The 18,305-nt window shown below is 46.2% G+C and overlaps 1 protein-coding gene across 1 annotated transcript in view; it reads left to right on the plus strand.

Annotated features, from left to right (window-relative positions):
- Window positions 1–3,577: 3,577 nt before the first annotated feature.
- Window positions 3,578–18,305, plus strand: part of rasgef1ba (RasGEF domain family, member 1Ba) — a 48,570-nt gene continuing 33,842 nt past the window's right edge. Inside the window, exon 1 of the mRNA XM_076270297.1 lies at window positions 3,578–3,660. Coding sequence (XP_076126412.1) covers window positions 3,655–3,660 — 6 coding nt within the window. The 5' untranslated portion in view covers window positions 3,578–3,654. The remainder of the gene's footprint in view (window positions 3,661–18,305) is intronic.

Consider the following 18,305-nt stretch of genomic DNA (forward strand, 5'->3'; position numbering starts at 1 on the left):
GGGATGAGACAAATAGGAGAAAGAAAGCAATAGAAAAGGGAGGAGAGAGGTTAAAAAAAGAGAGAAAAAGAGAAAGAGAGAGATAGAGAGAGAGAAGACAGAGTTAGAGAGGAAGAGATCAGAAACATGGACACACGTTGTTAACTGATGGGTGGACATGAGGTGAGATAAACCACATGATCGTAAAGAACAAAGGTAGCAAAGGAACAAGAGGCCATGGTGTAGGCAAGGTGTAGAGAGAGTCTCAGAAAGAAAGACTATAAAACAAATACATGCACAAGGCAGGCAATCATGAAGGAGAAAGGAAAAGACTAACAATCATTAAAATCAAGCATGTGAAGGATCCAGTTATAAATGATAATGGCTAATCAGACCACCCTCCTGTGATGATCATGCTTTTGTTATTACCGAAGTAAAATGGTCCACACACAGAACATTTCATTTTCTTTGACAAACTGGGGAGGGGGGTGACATTGGCTGCTTCTGGCCCTTGGGTACAAATACGGAAACAAATATCTTGTATGTCTATGTATTGCCAGGCATTCCCAAAGCCTTATCTGGGAAGAGGACAGATGCACATCCTCAGTGTCTAGCCACGGGCTCAGTTCCTCTTCTCTGTTTGTGATGGTTGTGGCAAGGAAGGAGATTTGAGTAAACTGATCCAGGAACAGTACACATAAACATGATCTGGTTATACATCCATTTACACAACCGAGAGGAAGTCAGCACAAGATTTATTTGCTCTGTGGATAGAAATGAGCACATGGGGATACTGGAGGAAGAGTTATTTTTAGCCCTGTCCTGTCCTGTGTTCTTCAGTACATCTTGATGGGAATATTTGTTAGGGGGGGCCAGCAGTGTGACAAGGCTTCTGCATTGTGTTTGTTTTCTTTTTTAACACAAGTGATGGACAACACTAATGTATGGTATAAGACCTTGTGATGACCTGTCCAACCACTTCCTTAAGAACACTTTCCAGAGAAATGGCACCGGTTTTACTGTACATGCTTTTCTTTCCATGTTAATTTGAACTAATAGGCTACTGACCTCTGAACCCCTTGGAGATGAGCATGGCCAGACATCCGTCAGTGTCCCCAAACACTTTTTCTGTTTTGAGAAGTTACGTGACTGATATAGCTTATTGATTTGACAGTATGTACCGTTTAGTGGCAGTTTAAAACAGTTTAATAGAGATCTGTGTAATAGCTTCAAAAACAAAGTCTTATGTTTCATGAATGTGTGGGAAAGTTATTCCTTACTTAAAAAACACACACAATGCAGAATACACCGCCAGACAAAAAGAAAAAAGAAGAGGAAGGCTGAAACCACAATTGAGAGAAGGTCAAAAACAATCTGTATTTCACTTCTGAGTTCTGATGTTTCGCTGACATTGTGATTAGCCCGTGATGCACAGTGACAGAAGCTTTTCTGACTTTTCAAGACCTTGCAGCTAACAGCCCCCTCGGCATCAGACACTGAATGTTTGACACAAGAGGACAGCACCTCCGACCACAGAAATCTCAGTTCTGTCAGGCATCAGAGTGAACACACAGAGAAATACATTTCTATAAGGTCCCTCAGCTGTGCAACAAATTAGTGGGGCTTTACCAGGATCAGTGGTGTTCATTTTTGGGTCAGTCTGGTGGGTGGAACCTCCTACAATAGGAACACTTTGTTTAAACCCTCTCTTATGAGAATGACGTAGCTATCTTATAAACATAATGATTGGTGTATGGACAGCTATAATTTGTTCTCGTTGAGCCCTTGAGCTAGGGTGTAGAGTGTTTTTGTTTTGTCTGATTGAGGAGACCTCTATTGCTTAAAACGCTGCTGTCCATTTGGCGCGTGAAAGCTGACGTGCCAATCTCTGATTAGATTATCACAGTCTGAAGGGGCTGGTGGGTGGGATCTGGGTTATGTAAATAGCTGTGTGGTCTGAACTTTCTTTCGAGGGCAAATATTTTGGTTACATAATTTAGCCTTTTCTACAGGGTGCCATGCTTGACTGGCCTGGCGTGGTGTGGAGAGTGCCGTGTGAAGTAGCCCCGGCCTGCCTGCCTGTCATGCCGCTCCTCGTTACTGCTTCTGCACAGCAGGTCAATGTTTTCATGGTGGATGTTTCAGGGTCATAAGATGTCTCTCTCTTTCATTACACACACACACAACACACACACACACACACACACACACACACACACACACACACACACACATGTGATTGCACAACACAGGAAGTGAGAGGGAAGATGATAGCTTGGTCTCAGCAGCACACAGAGTTCCAAAGCACTGCAGATTATTACAAAACATGTCCAGCCAAGTAAGTGGGCCGAAGCAATGCAGCATGGGTAATATATGTACCTTCATGTATAGATGCATAAAATAGGTCTTCCTGTGATTCTGTACACTTAGGCCACAGAGGAACATGGAGTTTATGTTATATAAGCCCTATGCTAAGGCCTTCAGCCATTGGCCATTAGAGAGATGAAAGTCATTGTATTGCTAGCAAACTTCTGAGCTTTTGATAATCATTGTGAGATAAGCTGAACAATTTTGGCTTGCAAAAACTTCAATTTGCTTTAATCAATTAACTTATGCAACATGGTTAATTATCTGATTTTGGACCACTGTAGAAGCGTGCACTCAACAACTTCAGCCTCTGAAGTTGAGCACAGTCTGTGACAAACAACTGTGAATTGCTGAAATACTGTTTTGCATTAAAATTTAGGCTTTGAGTAAAATGACTGCCAGAAATGATCTCACAATATCACACCCATGCCATCATGAATGTACTGTCCTCTAACCTTAGGAACCTTTGAGTAAGCGTTTTTGAGGTTTTCTGCTTCCGTCTCTGCTAGACTCTAGCCACAACAACACAGTGTTTAGTTAACACCTAGTTAATACGTGATTACATTCAATACAAGTGGGCATTGTTCTAAATTCTGTCCTCTATGATATTCAATATATGTTGCCTTTATAAAATGACATAGAATACCCTAGTGCAGTTAATATAGCGGTATGATGTGGATCATGGGCTAGAAATCACAGCCTTACTTGTCTTCAGAACCTGACCCAGATAATACACTGATAATACTGCTGCTATTCGGCTGATTTCCCAAAACACATTTTAAACCTAGTCATAGACTAAACAAGAACTTCAATGATGATTTCTACTGAAAAAAAGCTTTAGTCTAATCCATGTCTGGGAAACTGGTCCAATGTTTCCACAGTCTTACAGAGAGTGTGCTGTGGTGGAACAAAGCTAATGTTACCCAGTGACAATTGGTTAATCTGGGTTTGATTCCTGAACTGACCATTGCAAGGCTGTTTTGCTTTGGATAAAAATATCTGCTAAATATCGGTCAACTTAAACTGTCCAACACTTGGTCTTCTATGCATCTGGGCCTGTGCAGTCTTGGACAGGGAAAGGCCAGGGGCCATAAAGAGAAGTGAAAGATGCTTGAGATGACAAAAGGCTGTGGTTGTGATGGTGGTCAATGCCTTTTGTTCTGTGTTTCATCTCTCTCTTTTCTCCGGTCAGTTGCAATTTCTCTTTATTTTCTTCATACCTTCAGTCCAACTGTGTCCATTTCTCTCTCTCTCTCTCTCACTCGTCTTCTTCTGTTGCCACGGTTACTTGATATTAGTCTCTACTCAATGATGGTAAGTGTCCTGATAATTGCCCAAATGGCCATGCTGAGATACTTTGTTCTGCCATGCTATTCTAGCAGTAGTAGCGTTGTGTGCTTGTGACCAAACCTCACTTTTGCATCGCATTATGAAAAGTAATTGTATGGAGATGTTTTATTACTGCATTTTACATAACTGTGACTACTAACACTTTGGAGAGTATAACATATTGGAAAAAGTCAACACAGAAAATGTGCCTTTGATGTAAATATCACAGTTTCCTTACAAAAAACTCCAAAAAGTACACTATTAGTGCAAAGATGTGTGATTTTACATTACAAACATGTTGCCCAATCAAAAATATAATGAAAACACAATAAAGAAGGGGGAGAGGAAGAAAGGGAAAATAGGCAGAACCCCAGATGGGTTTTCAGGCTCAGACGCTAAGTGTTGAGTAGATTTAGCTATGGTCCAGTTTTAGTGGACGCTTAAAGAGAGACAGCTCCTCGCCCTGGGCTACTCCGCAGCAGAATGGACCTTTTAAGTGCAGACAGAGAGTACCCAGCTCCCGCTGCCTCAGCAACTGGACCGGACTGGTCTCTCCGTGTGGCGCTCCAGAGGAAATGCGTGTTTCCTTTGCCACCGTAAATCCTTCACTTCCTTCCAGTCCAGGGAGATGGCAAACTGTGTGGCATGTCATAGTTTAGCCCCAGCAGTGTGGGAGACTGGCAATGGCAGCATCCCTTGGCCACTTCCAACAGGACTCTGAACAAAACAAGACGCGGCTAACAGCAGGTCCCTTCAATAAGATGGATGTGGGGACATGTTCTTGTATTGGGGGTTGCATTTGAAGATGGGGGAGCATCAGGAGAGGTCACTGAGCTTTTGTGTCTGGCTCTGTGAAAGGCAGGTTGAATGGGATTGCTCTTGTGATCCCTTTGATGCCTCGGTGACTTGGCCATCTGCTGTCAAGAGGTTTTCATATTGGCCATTGCATGCAGCCAGTGATCAAGATGACCAGGTTGGAAACCACACTGTATGACCTGTTGGCCATGGCTCTGCTGGATGTTAAGTGAATTCATAGAGCTTTCACTTTACTCACTTTACTTATAAATCACACACACTGTAATGCGGAGTTCAAACTATTCAGCTAATCAGGACCTCTGACAGTATTCATAATTAAAGATGTTCCATATATGAACTCTTCATTACGTTTAAATCTTACTTAATAATAATGATCATTTGAGAACTCACTTCATTTTGAAGTCACCCTAACAACTCAGCTCTGTGAGTGCCCCTTTGCTAGCTTTGGCTCAGACAGTTCTTCACTCTAACTAAATGAACTCCTGCCTGATGCAGGCGCAGATCAACCCAAATCCCTCCTGACGTTCCTGTGGCGTGTGATGTGTGTTTCTGCATGAGCTGTCATCCGGGGTGCTACCTGCTGGCCTGGAACAGTCGGAAACGGAACGGACTGATTTAGATCCCACCTGACATTACATCTGGCCATCACTCTAATAGCTGCAGATTGGAGCCCCCAGAGATGAGATTAGTCCTGCTGTGGAGAGTGGCCCTTGCGCCACTTGAGGAGAGTGGGCTAGTGATTGTCCAGCGGTAGTGTTGCGGCCGGACAATCGGTTGGCATTGGGTTTGATTCCCTAACCTGGAGTGTCTCATAAATACGAGTGACTTCACTTTACTTGGGGTGGTGGTAGTGTAGTGATCAGTAGCTTGAAAAGTTGTGTGTTCAATTCCTGGCTTCCACCGTTGTGCCCTTGAGCAAGGCACTTAACCCCAAGTTGCTCCGGGGACATTGGCAGGGGCGTCGGGTTAATGTTTTAAGAATAGCCCCGAATGTATTTTGCAAAGTTGACTTACAAATATGAAACCATTACTCCGATCGTGCATTGAAACCTTGAGATGAGATGGATCAGTCAGTTCCAGGGTTGGGCATGTCATTGTTTTATGAGAACCGTTTAGACTCTATTGGCTAAGCCCCGAATGTTTTCAACTGCTAGCGATGCCTCTGGGCATTGGCCCTTGTAATATAAGTGACATATGTAAGTCACTTTGGATAAAAAAAGCATCTGTTAAATAAATAAATGTAAATGTACCGGTACTTGACATTAGGAGTAACGTTAGTCCCTGATGGAGCCCTATGGCACTGCTCAGGGTGTGGGGGGAGAGAGGCGCAGTTCCTAATCCAGCCAGATTATCCCCATCTCTTGGGCTTGCCCCTTCTCTTTTTAAAGACCTTCTTTAATCCACAGGGGGGCAAAGGGAGGATTCACTGTAACGTAGCCCAGATAGGTTAAGCTACCTCTGGGGTTTCTTCCAAGCATGGCTGACACTGGGGTATTTACTACACACAAAAAGCTAGTACAACTCTTTCAGTGTTAAAAAGAGGTCTTCTTAATTTCTATTTGTAACCTACCATTTGCAACAACTGGTTACTTTTATTTCAATTTGACTGTACTCTGATGATAGATAATCTCATAACAGGGATATTTGAATTGGTTTCTTGTGCCCAACGGGCAGTGTAGAATTTACAGTGGAGTTCAATGTCCGGTGGAGTTTTACACTATTGAATGAAACTCAACACAGCCTGGGGATATGTTTTGCCTCTATAGACATATAGAGATACATATAAATATATAGATATATTCATAACATTATAAAAAAAATTGATATTACAATTGTGATTGTGTGAATGACAATGTAATAACTGTAAAGGATTCTTTCCAAAGTGTTCCAAAGTGTTTTTGAATATTTGTAATGAGACGGATTCGGTGAATAAATGACTTTTGCATGTAGTGGATAGCGGTGCAGGTTCCGCTCAGGCAGGTTTTGGCAGATAGTCTGTGTGAGTGTGTTTGTGTGTGTGTGTGTGTGTGTGTGTGTGTGTTTGTGTGTGTGTGCCTGTGTGAGTGTGTGTGTGTGTGTGTGTATGGTGTGTGTGTGTATGTGTGTGTGTGTGTGTGTGTGTGTTTATAGACAAGACATGTGCCTGTGCCCTGTCCTGGACACAAAGTACCCAACCCAACCAGGCTTCCTCTTCCATCCTCACCGTACCACACACACACACACACACACACACACACACACACACACACACACACACACACACACACACACACAAACCTACCCCAGTCACACACATATACACACAGAGACACACATTTCCTGGAGGGCAGCACACACATAGGCTTACATCTGTATGCACAGCATGTTCCTGAAGTTTTATTGTGCTCAGCACACATTAAGTTCCTTGAGGGTAATACACACACACACACACACACACACACACACACACACACACACACACAAACACACACACACACACACACACACACACACACACACACACACACACACACACACACACACACACACACACACACACATACATAAACCCACACAAACACACTGGGCTGTAATTGTTCATCTGTGTTGTGCTGTGCAGAGATGGTGAGAGAAGATAGCGAGTGCACACAGTAGGTGTTGAGTCCTGGCTGTCTTTACCTCAGCCACTAACGGCACAGAGGAGATGGTGGAGGCCTTCATAGTAGAGGACAGCGAAAAGCTCTGATGTGTATGTGTGTTTGTGTGTGTGTGTGTGTGTGTGTGTGTGTGTGTGTGTGTGTGTGTGTGTGTGTGTGTGTGTGTGTGTGTGTGTGTGTGTCTGTGTGTGTCTTCAAGTGAATCAGAAATGAAATATAAAGAGCACAAGCAAACTTTACCCGGAAAGAAACTTTAAGAGCACATGCAAGCTTCACACGAAACCTCAAGAGTACAGGCTTTATGAAACGATATGTCAGTCCCTCACCCCCCTCCCTTAAAAGCATAATTTCTCTTCCGTTTAATCATTCAGTGATATGAGCTCCCCTCTGGAGTGAATGGCAGCACTGATTCCTACCTGAAACCTCACTTTGTGAAAATATTTGGATGAATAACAAATGAAAGGAAGGTAAATATCCTATGGTAAGACCTTGGCCCTATCACCCCCCCCCCCCCCATCCCCCATCCCCCTCAATAAAGCCCTGTTATTTCCACAAGCCACGCTCTGATCTGGGGGGCTCCCCAGAGTGGCTGGTTGTTCCGTATCTCGCGGCCCCCCAGATGGATGATGGGAATCTGGGGGAGGTCAAGAGGTCATGCGAAGGCTCAGGTCCACTCAACGTTTTCTTTAGCGTTGGATTTCTGAAGACTGGGTTTAGTTATAAAACGATTTGTGTTTAAAGTGCATTTTTTCCTAGGGGAGGTGGGTGGGGGTCTTGAGGAAATCATTCACTCTCTGAAAACATCCCTGTCCACTCGGGCAAAAGAGAGCAGTTGCGAAACGCTCCATAATCGTTCGCAGATCGAGCCGAGATCTCCCTCAGAGCCTGCCCGTTTGAAGGCAGACAGATAAACAACTGGCTTACGATATCTGGAACGCTAAATATGGCCGCCAATCCTCTGAAAACAGATCTAACTACCAGCGGCAGGATTTCTGCTAATGAGTAGATGTGAGAAAGGGTGCGGGTGGCGACTCTCTCATTTGATCCCAGCCTTCTGTAATTTGCCCGTCGGGAGCTCTGTGAGTGAGACGGGCATGTGGAGAGCAAAGGAGAAAGAACGAGACAGAAAGACACTGACACGAGGTAGAGGAGATGAGAACAGTGTGTATCTGGGAGTAGAGTTGAGGAGTGTGAGAGGAGTGTGTGTGTGTGTGTGTGTGTGTGTGTGAGGAGCGGTTCTGTGTGTAGCTGCATCCCTCTGCTCCAGACAGCTGTGTTTACCAGGCTGCTAGCCCTCCCTACTCCTCCTGCTCCTGCTGCTGCTCCTGCTGCCACAGCCACTATATTTAGCCTGGCGCTGAACTTCAAGCACATGTTTACGGTGGCCCGCCGTAGACGCCACACTCACAAACCTTCAGGCCTCTATCACTCCCTGACCTTCTCTGGTGCCGTCTTTTATCTCTCTCTCTCTCTCTCTTTTTCTCTCTCTCATTTACTCCTCTATACTCTCTCTCTCTCTCTCTCTCTCTCTCTCTCTCACTCCTATTTCCAACTCCGAACATGAACAGGTTGGCGCCAAAAACAGCATCGGAGTCCCGGCGAGCTTCTGCTGCCGTTACATAAGAGCCATTGTGCGCCCTGGCCACACTTCCCATCCACTCGAAAGGAGGCACAATCTGTTCCCTGGCCTGCAGCTCCTTTCATCTACACACACACACACACACACACACACACACACAGACACACACACACACACACACACACACACACACACACACACACACACAGACACACACACACACACACACACACACACACACACACACACACACACACACAGACACATACAGACACATTTACACGCACACACACACACACACACACACACACACACACACACATAGACAGGGCCCAAAACACCCACGCCTGGCCCAGACTTAGTAGGACCCGCTGAGGTGCAAATGCTAGCAAGATAGACTGGCCAAAATTATTTTCTTTTCTTTCACTCTCTCTGACACTCCTTCTCTCCTTCACTCAGTTTTTCTTTCTTTTTTCTATCAGTCTGTCCTGACTTTGTTCCAGACTTTCGGTCTGTTTCTCAGAGAATGGGGGGACAATGGAGAAGTCCCAAAGTGTAACAGACAGATAGCGTGACACAGAGTTTGAACAGGAGAGAGGGATAGAGAGATTGGGAGTGGAGGGTGGAGGGGGAGGGACTGGCACCGGTGTCATGTGTGCCTACGCTCCCCTCTGTGGCATTTGGAGCGCTGGAGGCACGACCCACTCTGGCTACCATCTGCACCCATCTCTATAGGCCAGGAGAGAGAGGGAGAGAGCGATATATATATATAAGAGAGAGAGAGAGGGAGTGATAGAGAAATAGAGAGGGAGAGAGAGGGAGTGATAGAGAGAAAAGCAGGGACAGAAAGGGAGAGTGGGAGAGGCATGAAAGAGAAAGAAAAAGTGAGACAGACAACGGAAGAAGGCTTGAAAATCAGCCCAAGTGAATGATTATTTAGACAGAAGGGTTATGTAAATCCCTCCTTATTACATAAATGAGCCACGGCAGATATCTCTCTCATTCCCCCTCCTCCACAGTCATCCTATCCTCCTCCTCCTCCTCCTGGCCCCTTCCTCCATATCACAATGTGATAGAGGAGACACCATCCTGCTCCTCCTCCTCCTCCTCCTCTGCCATCTCATTTCCATCTTCCTCCTCCTCCTCCTCCTCCTCCTCACCCTTTCCTCCTAATCATTACATCATTTCTATACCAAAGCATCTCATCTTCGTCCTCCTCTTCGTACCCTCATCTTGATTGCTTGTTTCCTGTGCGATAGAGGAAGGACCCTCTTCCTCTTCCTCATCCTCCTCCTCCTCGCCCCCTAGCCTCCCAACCGCTACGTGCCTTCAGTATCGGAGCGTGATGGAGGAGTGCTAACAGGGGGCTGAGAAGGGGCCAGCAGCGTGAGGGCCGTCCGGCAGCCAGCGAGTGGCCAGTGAGAGCGGCTCTTATGTAACCCAGGCAGATTACGAGAAGAGGAGAGGAGACGGGGGCGTGATTAGTTGGAGCATGGCATGCCTGTGACATCACAACACCCACCAGTCCGAGAGGGTGGTGGTGGTGGTGGTGTGTGTGAGTGTGTCTGTGTGTGTGTGTATGTGTGTGTGTGTGGGGGGGGGGTGACAATGACTGATGGGAAAGAACACTCAACCGGCCAAGACCAGGGGACATCTCTGTGCTGGTCTAGCAGTTCTGCTGAATGAGAGAGAGAAAGACGGGGGTTAGTGAGTGTGTGTGTGTGTGTAAATGTGTGTGAGGGGTCTAGGGTTTGGAATGTGTGTCTGTGTGGGCGTATGGCCCTGTGTGTGTGGCATTGACCACTCATGCCATAAGCAGGTCAGTCCAGTCCAGCTCTGTGAGTCTCCTCGGCGAGCAGTGTCCACTCACCTCCACACCACACGCCACCTCAGCTCTCGTCACATCTCGTCTCGTTCCCCTGTGCGCCAGTGACAGCCTGCCAACGCGGGCGAGCTTTCCCGGCGTGCCAACATCGCTCTCACCACAGGCACCCCAGAGGCTCAGGGAACTGGACAGACAGACCGGCCGGACCAAGCAGAGCCACTGACTCACATAACCAGCCAAACAAAGCACTCCCAGCCGCGCTCCTGAATAGCGTTCCCTTTTTCCCCTCTCCCCAAGTCCCTCAGCTGAACTGATGAACCATATCCACACAGCATGCGTTATATAACCCAGCAGAGAAAGTGCTCCTGGAGGCTCTTAGAATGGGGTTTGTTTATGTCCTAAAATATCATGGTAGCCTGCATATGGGAAGGTCTGTCAGCAGATGGTGATGGTGTTTGGGTGTATACAGGATTAGGGGGTTAGAGGGTGGTGGAGGTGTTTTGGACATGTGGAAAACAGAGAGGTGTGTCAGAGTATCAGAGTGTCAGAGTGTTTGTAGTGGTGGTGGTGGTGGTGTGTGTGTGTGTGTGTGTGTGTGTGTGTGTGTGTGTGCATGCGTGCGTGTGCGTGCGTGTGTGTGTGGTGTTTTGTCTTCCTAACACAAAGGAGTTGAATCCTGAGGGGACTCAGTGGAGCCGTATGGATCGCTGGGCCTCAAAGGCAGCAGACTGCAGAGTGACGTGATGATTGAGGAATGTGACTGATTGAGTGTGTATGTGTGTGTGGGTATGCGTGTGTGTGTGTGTGTGTGTGTGTTTGTTTGGGGTTGGGGTGGGGGGGTGTCATTGGACAGAACTAAAATTAACTCCCATCCCCACTCCCACCCACCAGCGCTGAAATGCCAACTGTTTCCGCTGGACGTAAACAATGCAGGCTCCATCTTCCTCAGGTGGTCTTGCTAGCCCTAAAGAGTGAGAGAGAGAGAGAGAGAGAGAGAGAGAGAGAGTGTGTGTGTGTGTGTGTGTGTGTGTGTGTGTGTGTGTGTCTTCAGATGTCTCTTGTCTGTTCCCAAGTCCATTTGGTGGGCAGGGGGTCTTCTAGGGTGATGGGGGTGGGAGGTTACAATGAGAATGTGTGTGTGTGTGTGTGTGTGTATGTGTGTGTGTGTGTGTGTGTGTCTGTGTGTGTGTGTGTGTGTGTGTGTGTGTGTGTGTGTGTGTGTGTGTAGTTTAGTGTTTTTGTGGGTGTTCTCTCTCTGGACATTTCCTCCTTTCCTGACAGCTATGGAGAAGCCCTGATTCACAGCTGTTCCAGTTAATCATGTCTAACCCCCCCCCCCCCCCCCCACCTCAATTACTCTCTTTCGCACAGACACACACATTTGCAATCAGGCTATGTCATTCACACACACACACACACACACACACACACACACACACACACCCCTTCTTATCAGTCCTTTAAATAGGCCTTTCCTCACATTTCCCTCTTCCTTGACCAGTGTTGAAGGGTTAAGACACAGTTCAGGAGGTTGTTGGACTACTTGCTTCATTATTTCACACATAAATCATTCCATGACATCATTTACAGGCTCTCAGCTGCTTAGTTTTCTGAACTATGATGTCAAAAGTCAGTGTGGAAGTGGTCATAAAGCAAAACAATGTTATGACACACAAACACTATTCTGAAGAACTGTTATTATCCTCATTCAATTTAGCGTTATAAATCTGAGGCGATCAAAGGCTTATGCAAGTGGGCGAACTTGTAATGGCGTTGCATAATGACACACATCCAGACGGTCAGCTCATTCACTGTAGCATAACAGTAGTGAAATGTCAATTTCAATTAGCTTGCAGGACCTCTATTTCAAACACCCTGTTTGTGTGTCCTCCTCACCCCAGTTGTATGTTATCCCAATGAGACTCATCTCTCTCTCTCTCTCTCTATCTATCTCTCTCTCTCTCAGACATGTACAGCACATCCCTATGTGTTGGCCAGTGTCCCTCTCTCTGTCTTTTTCTTTTTCTTGCCTTCCTTCCCAGTCTTCGGATAAGTATGGTGCGTTTATTTAACCTCCTGTGTGTTTTAGGAATGTTTCTCTCTCTCTTTCTTCTCCTTACTATTTCTCTAGTTGTTAGTCGTCCCCCTCTGTCTCTCTCTTTGTCTCTCGTTTCTTCCTTGCCCCCCCCCCCCCCCCCCCCCTTGCATGCTCTGTGCCTGATGGTGTCTTTCAGCGCTCTCATTCTATTAGAGGTAATTAGGCCTGTCTGTGTACACAGGCCAGTCTGGACACCACTGAGACTGACACAGATGGACAGATGTGCTCATCACAAGACCCCGCAAATGACTGAGAAGACCACTGATCTGCTGTTGTTTCAGTTTGTGTGTGTGTGTGTGTGTGTGTGTGTGTGTGTGTGTGTGTGTGTGTGTGTCCGTGCGCATGCATGTTTATCTGTGTCTTTTTTGTTTCTGTGTGTGTGTATGTGTGTGTTAGTGTGTCAGTGTGTGTGTGTATGTGTGTGTTAGTGTGTCAGTGTGTGTGTGTATGTGTGTGAGAGTCTGTGAGGTCAGTGTGTGTTATGTTCATGTGTGTGTGTGTGTGTGTGTGGGGGGGGGGGGGGTGGGTGTGGGTGTGGGTGTGTGTGTGTGGGTGTGTGTTGGGATGGGGTGTAGACATGATTATTATTTCCTGTCCCAGAATCTCATTGCCTCCAGCTCCAGACCTGTGACTGTAGTCAGAGAGGGAACATAGAGTGTTTCAGAGCTTCCGGAACACTCTCTCTGGAAGTGTCCCACACAAAAACACACAGGTGCACAGACACATCTGCACTCACACACACTTGCACACACACACTTGCACACACACACACACACACACACACACACACACACACACACACACACACACACACTCACACATGCACAAACATATGCTCACACACACACACACACAAACAACTGCAGGGTGAAGCTTGAAATCCTTTATCTCTGGCACACTAAAGCAAAACACACATATACTGTACGCACATTTATATCCCACAATCACAGAACAGAACAATACATCTTCATATCCATTCATATCCATTTCCTCCTCTCTCTCTCTCTCTCTCTCTCTCTCTCTCACACACACACACACACACACACACACACACACACACACACACACACACACACACACACACACACACACACACACACACACACACACACACCCTCTCCAGCTGCAGACAATAGCTGCACCCAGTGCAGCTGAAACAAGGGCTCTGTTTTCCCCATGCATTCCCCTTCTTATATCATTCTTGGCACTGAACTCAGATCATGAGCTTTGGCTTCATATCTCTCCCTGTGATCAGCCGTGAGCTCTGAAGTCTGAGTCTCAGCCCATTAACCTGACACTCTGTTTATGAATTCGCTCCTGCTTACCCGCTACATAGCCCATCAGGTGCTTCCCCCCAAAACACATCCGCTGTGTGCAGTCATTACTGCAGGATTGTCAGAGCAGATCTTTGTTCCGGAGTTTTGATGTGTAAAAGGCTTTGTTGGTGTAAAACTTGCCCCTCTCCTCCTCCACAGTTATCGCTGTGCTGATTTGCAAGCATCCATATTAGGTGAGACATTATGACTGATACAATTTTCTCTGTGAGGAAATTGTATCAGTCACAATTTTCTCTGTAACACAAATACACACACACACACACACACACACACACACACACACACATAAGACGATGGTTTTTCTTGTGAAAACGCACACAGCAACTAACAGCGTTTATAATCACTGCAGTCACAAGCCAACTGAAAGAGCAGATTCCTGTGATGTATAGATTTGTCATGGACTTGAATAACCTCCAGCCAACGCCCCACTACCATCCACATCTCTCTCTCTCTCCCTCCCTCCCTCACTCTCTCTCTCTCTCTCTCTCTCACACACACACACACACACACACACACACACACCTTCCTGATATGTGTTCAGGATTTATCTGTACAGATAATTATACAGTGCAGTAGCAATAGCGATGCTGGTAATGCTGATAGCAATAGCGATGCTGGTGATATGTTCAGCAGCCGTTCTGCACACCGCACACTTGCTCTCGTGGTGTTGAGCGCTCCTCTATGAGATGGAGCGGGAGGATGAGCTGAATGCACTGGAGGCATGGCTGTAGAGGGGCTCGGAGTCAGTCAGGAGCAGACCTGAGAGCTGAGGTCCAGTCACCGCTGGTTGATAGTAATGCTGTTTTCTTTTTTTTTTACTGTTTTGAAACAGAGATTGCCTTAAAACTTCTTCTTCATTTGGATTATCAGTTTATCATCCAAAGAGCACCTAATATACAGCTTCGAGTCCAGGAAGCGCTCCAAACATTTTGTAATGCCGGTTGAAAGTAGCCACCCTCCTGTTCAAGGAGTTCAAGATGTTTGTTTGTTTTTGTCTGCAGTGCATGACTGAGCCTACCTAGCTGGGGATGTGTTGCTGGTTACTGTAATACTAATTGATTACATAGTATATTTTATGGTGAGATTTGTAGTGTACAACCGGGTAATTCTATTAGTTTCAGACCAGTCTCTTACTACGTAGCCTGATTTCATGTAGTTATTTCTGTAACATGCAGTGACATCTTTTCCATTTTTTTTTTTTCATTTTTAACTCAGCTTAGGAACAGACATGATGTCCCCCCCCTACCCAAACTTCATATTTAATACATCAGACTTGCCCTTCCTCTCTCTCCCTCTCTCTCTCTCTCCTCCACCAAAGGCAGGCAGGCAGACATGCGGTTTGCTGATCTACTTTTCCAGGGGATCTTGAAAAAGTCACGTCGTGCTCTAGGTGCTGTTCCTCTGTCTGTTCCGCAGACGAGAGCAGTTTGGTCAGGCGGTTCTGTCAGGCACTGGCAGACAGGCGTCTGCTCTGATTTTCAGCACTGGAGGAAGGAGTGCAGAAACTAGGCCAAAAATCCCTACCAGGCCCATGTGCTATATGGGCCACATTCCTGCTAAATGAAATCCAGAGATTATGTATGGGTATTTCTGTGTGTTTGTGTCTGAGTGTGCACGTATATGTGTGTGTGTGTGTGTGTGTCTGAGTGTGCATGTATATATGTGTGAGTGTGTGTGTGTGTGTGTGTGTGTGTGTGTGTGTGTGTGTGTGTGTGTGTGTGTGTGTGTGTGTGTGTGTGTGAGAAAGAGAGAGAGAGAGAGAGAGAGATAGGGACAGGGATAGTATTTATTTGTGTATTAGGATCATGCACAATATTTGCTTGTGGCTTTGAGTGAGAGTATGAACGCACAGTGTTCTTTTTCTGTATATGTAATATTAGTATTGTCAGTGTTCTGTTTATTGAAATTATGAATGAAAATACATAAATGTTTGTAGCTAAGTACTGTTGAATGTGTGTGGGTGTATGTCCGTGTGTGTGTGTGTGTGTGTGTGTGTGTGTGTGTGTGTGTGTGTGTGTGTGTGTGTGTGTGTGTGTGTGTGCATCTGTGTGTGCATGTGTGTGCGTGTGTGTGTGTGTGTGTGTGTGTGTGTGTGTGTGTGTGTGTGTCTGTGTGCACATGTTTGTGTGTGTGTGTTTGTGTGTGTGTGCGTACCCATCTGGTGCTGATCACAGACCTGAGGCTGTCAGTGATTGACTGGGGGAGCTGGCGCGCGGGGTCCTCGTGTGTGGCCGGTGTCAGCTTACACACGGCTGCAGAGCTGGCCCCAGACACTCTGTGAAAAAAAAAAAAACACGCACACACATACACACACACTGCGGAGAAGCACACAGTCAGAGATGAAATGCCTTCACTTCACCCACGTAATTGGGGCCTCTCTGCTGAATTACACCCAATCCTCAGAATGTAAAGAATTTGGGTGGAGGCCTTTAGTTCAACCTCAGCATGAAAAAAGAGATAGATAAATAAGTGAAAATAAAAGATCAAATGAAAGCTCATTGAAACTGCAGACAGTCACAGCACAGGCAGCAATCTGTGATTTAATGCAAAAGAACACATTCGAAAACAGCCTTTGATGTGGTCTTTGGAAGCACAACTTTTATTTCTAGGAATATTTCCCAGACAATCACATTTCTGAGCCTTTGGACTCGTGTGATGGGAGCCGGTTCTAGACTGAGGTGCCAGCAGCCTGCAGCCCTCTCGGAGGTCCGAATCCGTAACCCGTCACTCCTGGCGACCTGCGTGCTTCGGCCTCCCTCACCGCAGTCCCATGATGCAACACACATCCCATGAGGCAACATGTGATTCCGATTGGGTGGTATGAATGGGGCACTGGGCTGAGCGGAGCAGGGCTGTGTGTGATCGGCAGACCGTACTGACCCAGTTCTGCTCCGCCAACGTAAACAATACTCTGCCGCTTATGCAACCAACATGCAGCAGGGCTGCTCAGAAGGACAAGGTCAACGCCAGGGGGGGGGGGGGGTGCAGGAACATTTTTTTCCCCCTTATTTTCCCTTTTTTGGTTCTTTCTTTTTGTCTGTCTTCTCTGCACCCTCAGGAAAGATGAAAGAGAGAGAGAAAGAGAGAGACTAATTTGCCACAGTTTCTCATTCTAGTCCTCATTTAGAAATGTTTTCCCTTTTTTTTCTTTTGTGTAGTACAGTGTTTTAAACTAATAAGCTGTTGAAGGCAGTTCAGTTTGACGTTTTACGACCGCCGAGGATTGCTCTTATGTAAGGCCGATGTATGGATCTGGGCTGCTGGCTTCACCGAAGCGGAAGCGATGTGCTGAGCTGTCCATCTTCTATCCCTGCTTTAAATCTGCATGAGTTGGTGTTTATCACAGAGATTACGTAATCAGCATCTGCGACAGCAGTATACGGAGGGCTTAATCTGTCACTCATAAGACCACAGACCTTTGGAAGGTCGCGGATGCCCTGAGAAATGCCATTCTGCTCTTTTCTTTATACTTGTTGCTCGGGAAAGTCTTTATGGAAGATGAAGTGATAAGTAAACTAATGGCTTCATCTTCTAACTGAAAGACTTATCTCTGTATGTTATTTTTTGGCTGGTCTTATGTTATTTATGTTTAAAGTGTTAGTATGTTACAGTAATTGTGTGGCCCATGTTACAGTGTCCAGACTGTAGCCTCACTCTGCTCTTGCTCTCTCAAGTTCCACCAGTATCGTGTCAATACAAAAACTGTAACTGTATTTTGTGCTATACCATAAAGTTGAATTTGAACTGAATTGAATAATTGAATTGAATTGAAAATGAGCAGTGGTCACTGAAGTGGGGGGCAGTGAGGAAGTGCTTGTTGCGAGACAGCAGCTCCAGTTCACGATGAGCGCCTTCTTCTTTCTCTTCCTCTGTTTTTTCCGCCCTCTGCCTGCTACCTTTTCCTTTCTCTCTTGCTTTCACACACTGACCCAATTTTCTGTCCTGCAATTACACAACAAACACTTGTGTGTATGTGTGTTTGTGTGTCAGATTGTTTGTGTGTGTGTGTGTGTGTGTGTATGTGTGTGTGTGTGTGTGTGTGTGTGTATGTGCGTCTCCGCCTGTGTGTGTGTGTGTGCATGTGTGTGTGTGTGTGTGTCCGTACATGCGTGCGTGCGTGCGTGTGTGTATGTGTTCATGTGTGTGTGTGTGTGTGCGGGTGGGTGTGTGTTTGTGTGTGTTGGATGAAGAATGGGGGGGGGGGGGGGGCAGGCAACCCTCAGTGAGCAGGCGGTGGTCGTATCCTTGTGTCAAACTGGGTCGTGTTCACACATGCACGAGTTCCGAGGCTGGTGTCATCTCTCCCAGTGGCAGGATTCATTAATGTTTCAACAGAGCC

This window comes from Alosa pseudoharengus, unplaced genomic scaffold (assembly GCF_046254945.1).
Source record: "Alosa pseudoharengus isolate Yale_2024_CS ecotype anadromous, Long Island Sound unplaced genomic scaffold, YU_APseudo_1.1 YU_APseudo_1.1_scf_6, whole genome shotgun sequence".
Taxonomy (NCBI): Eukaryota; Metazoa; Chordata; class Actinopteri; order Clupeiformes; family Clupeidae; genus Alosa; species Alosa pseudoharengus.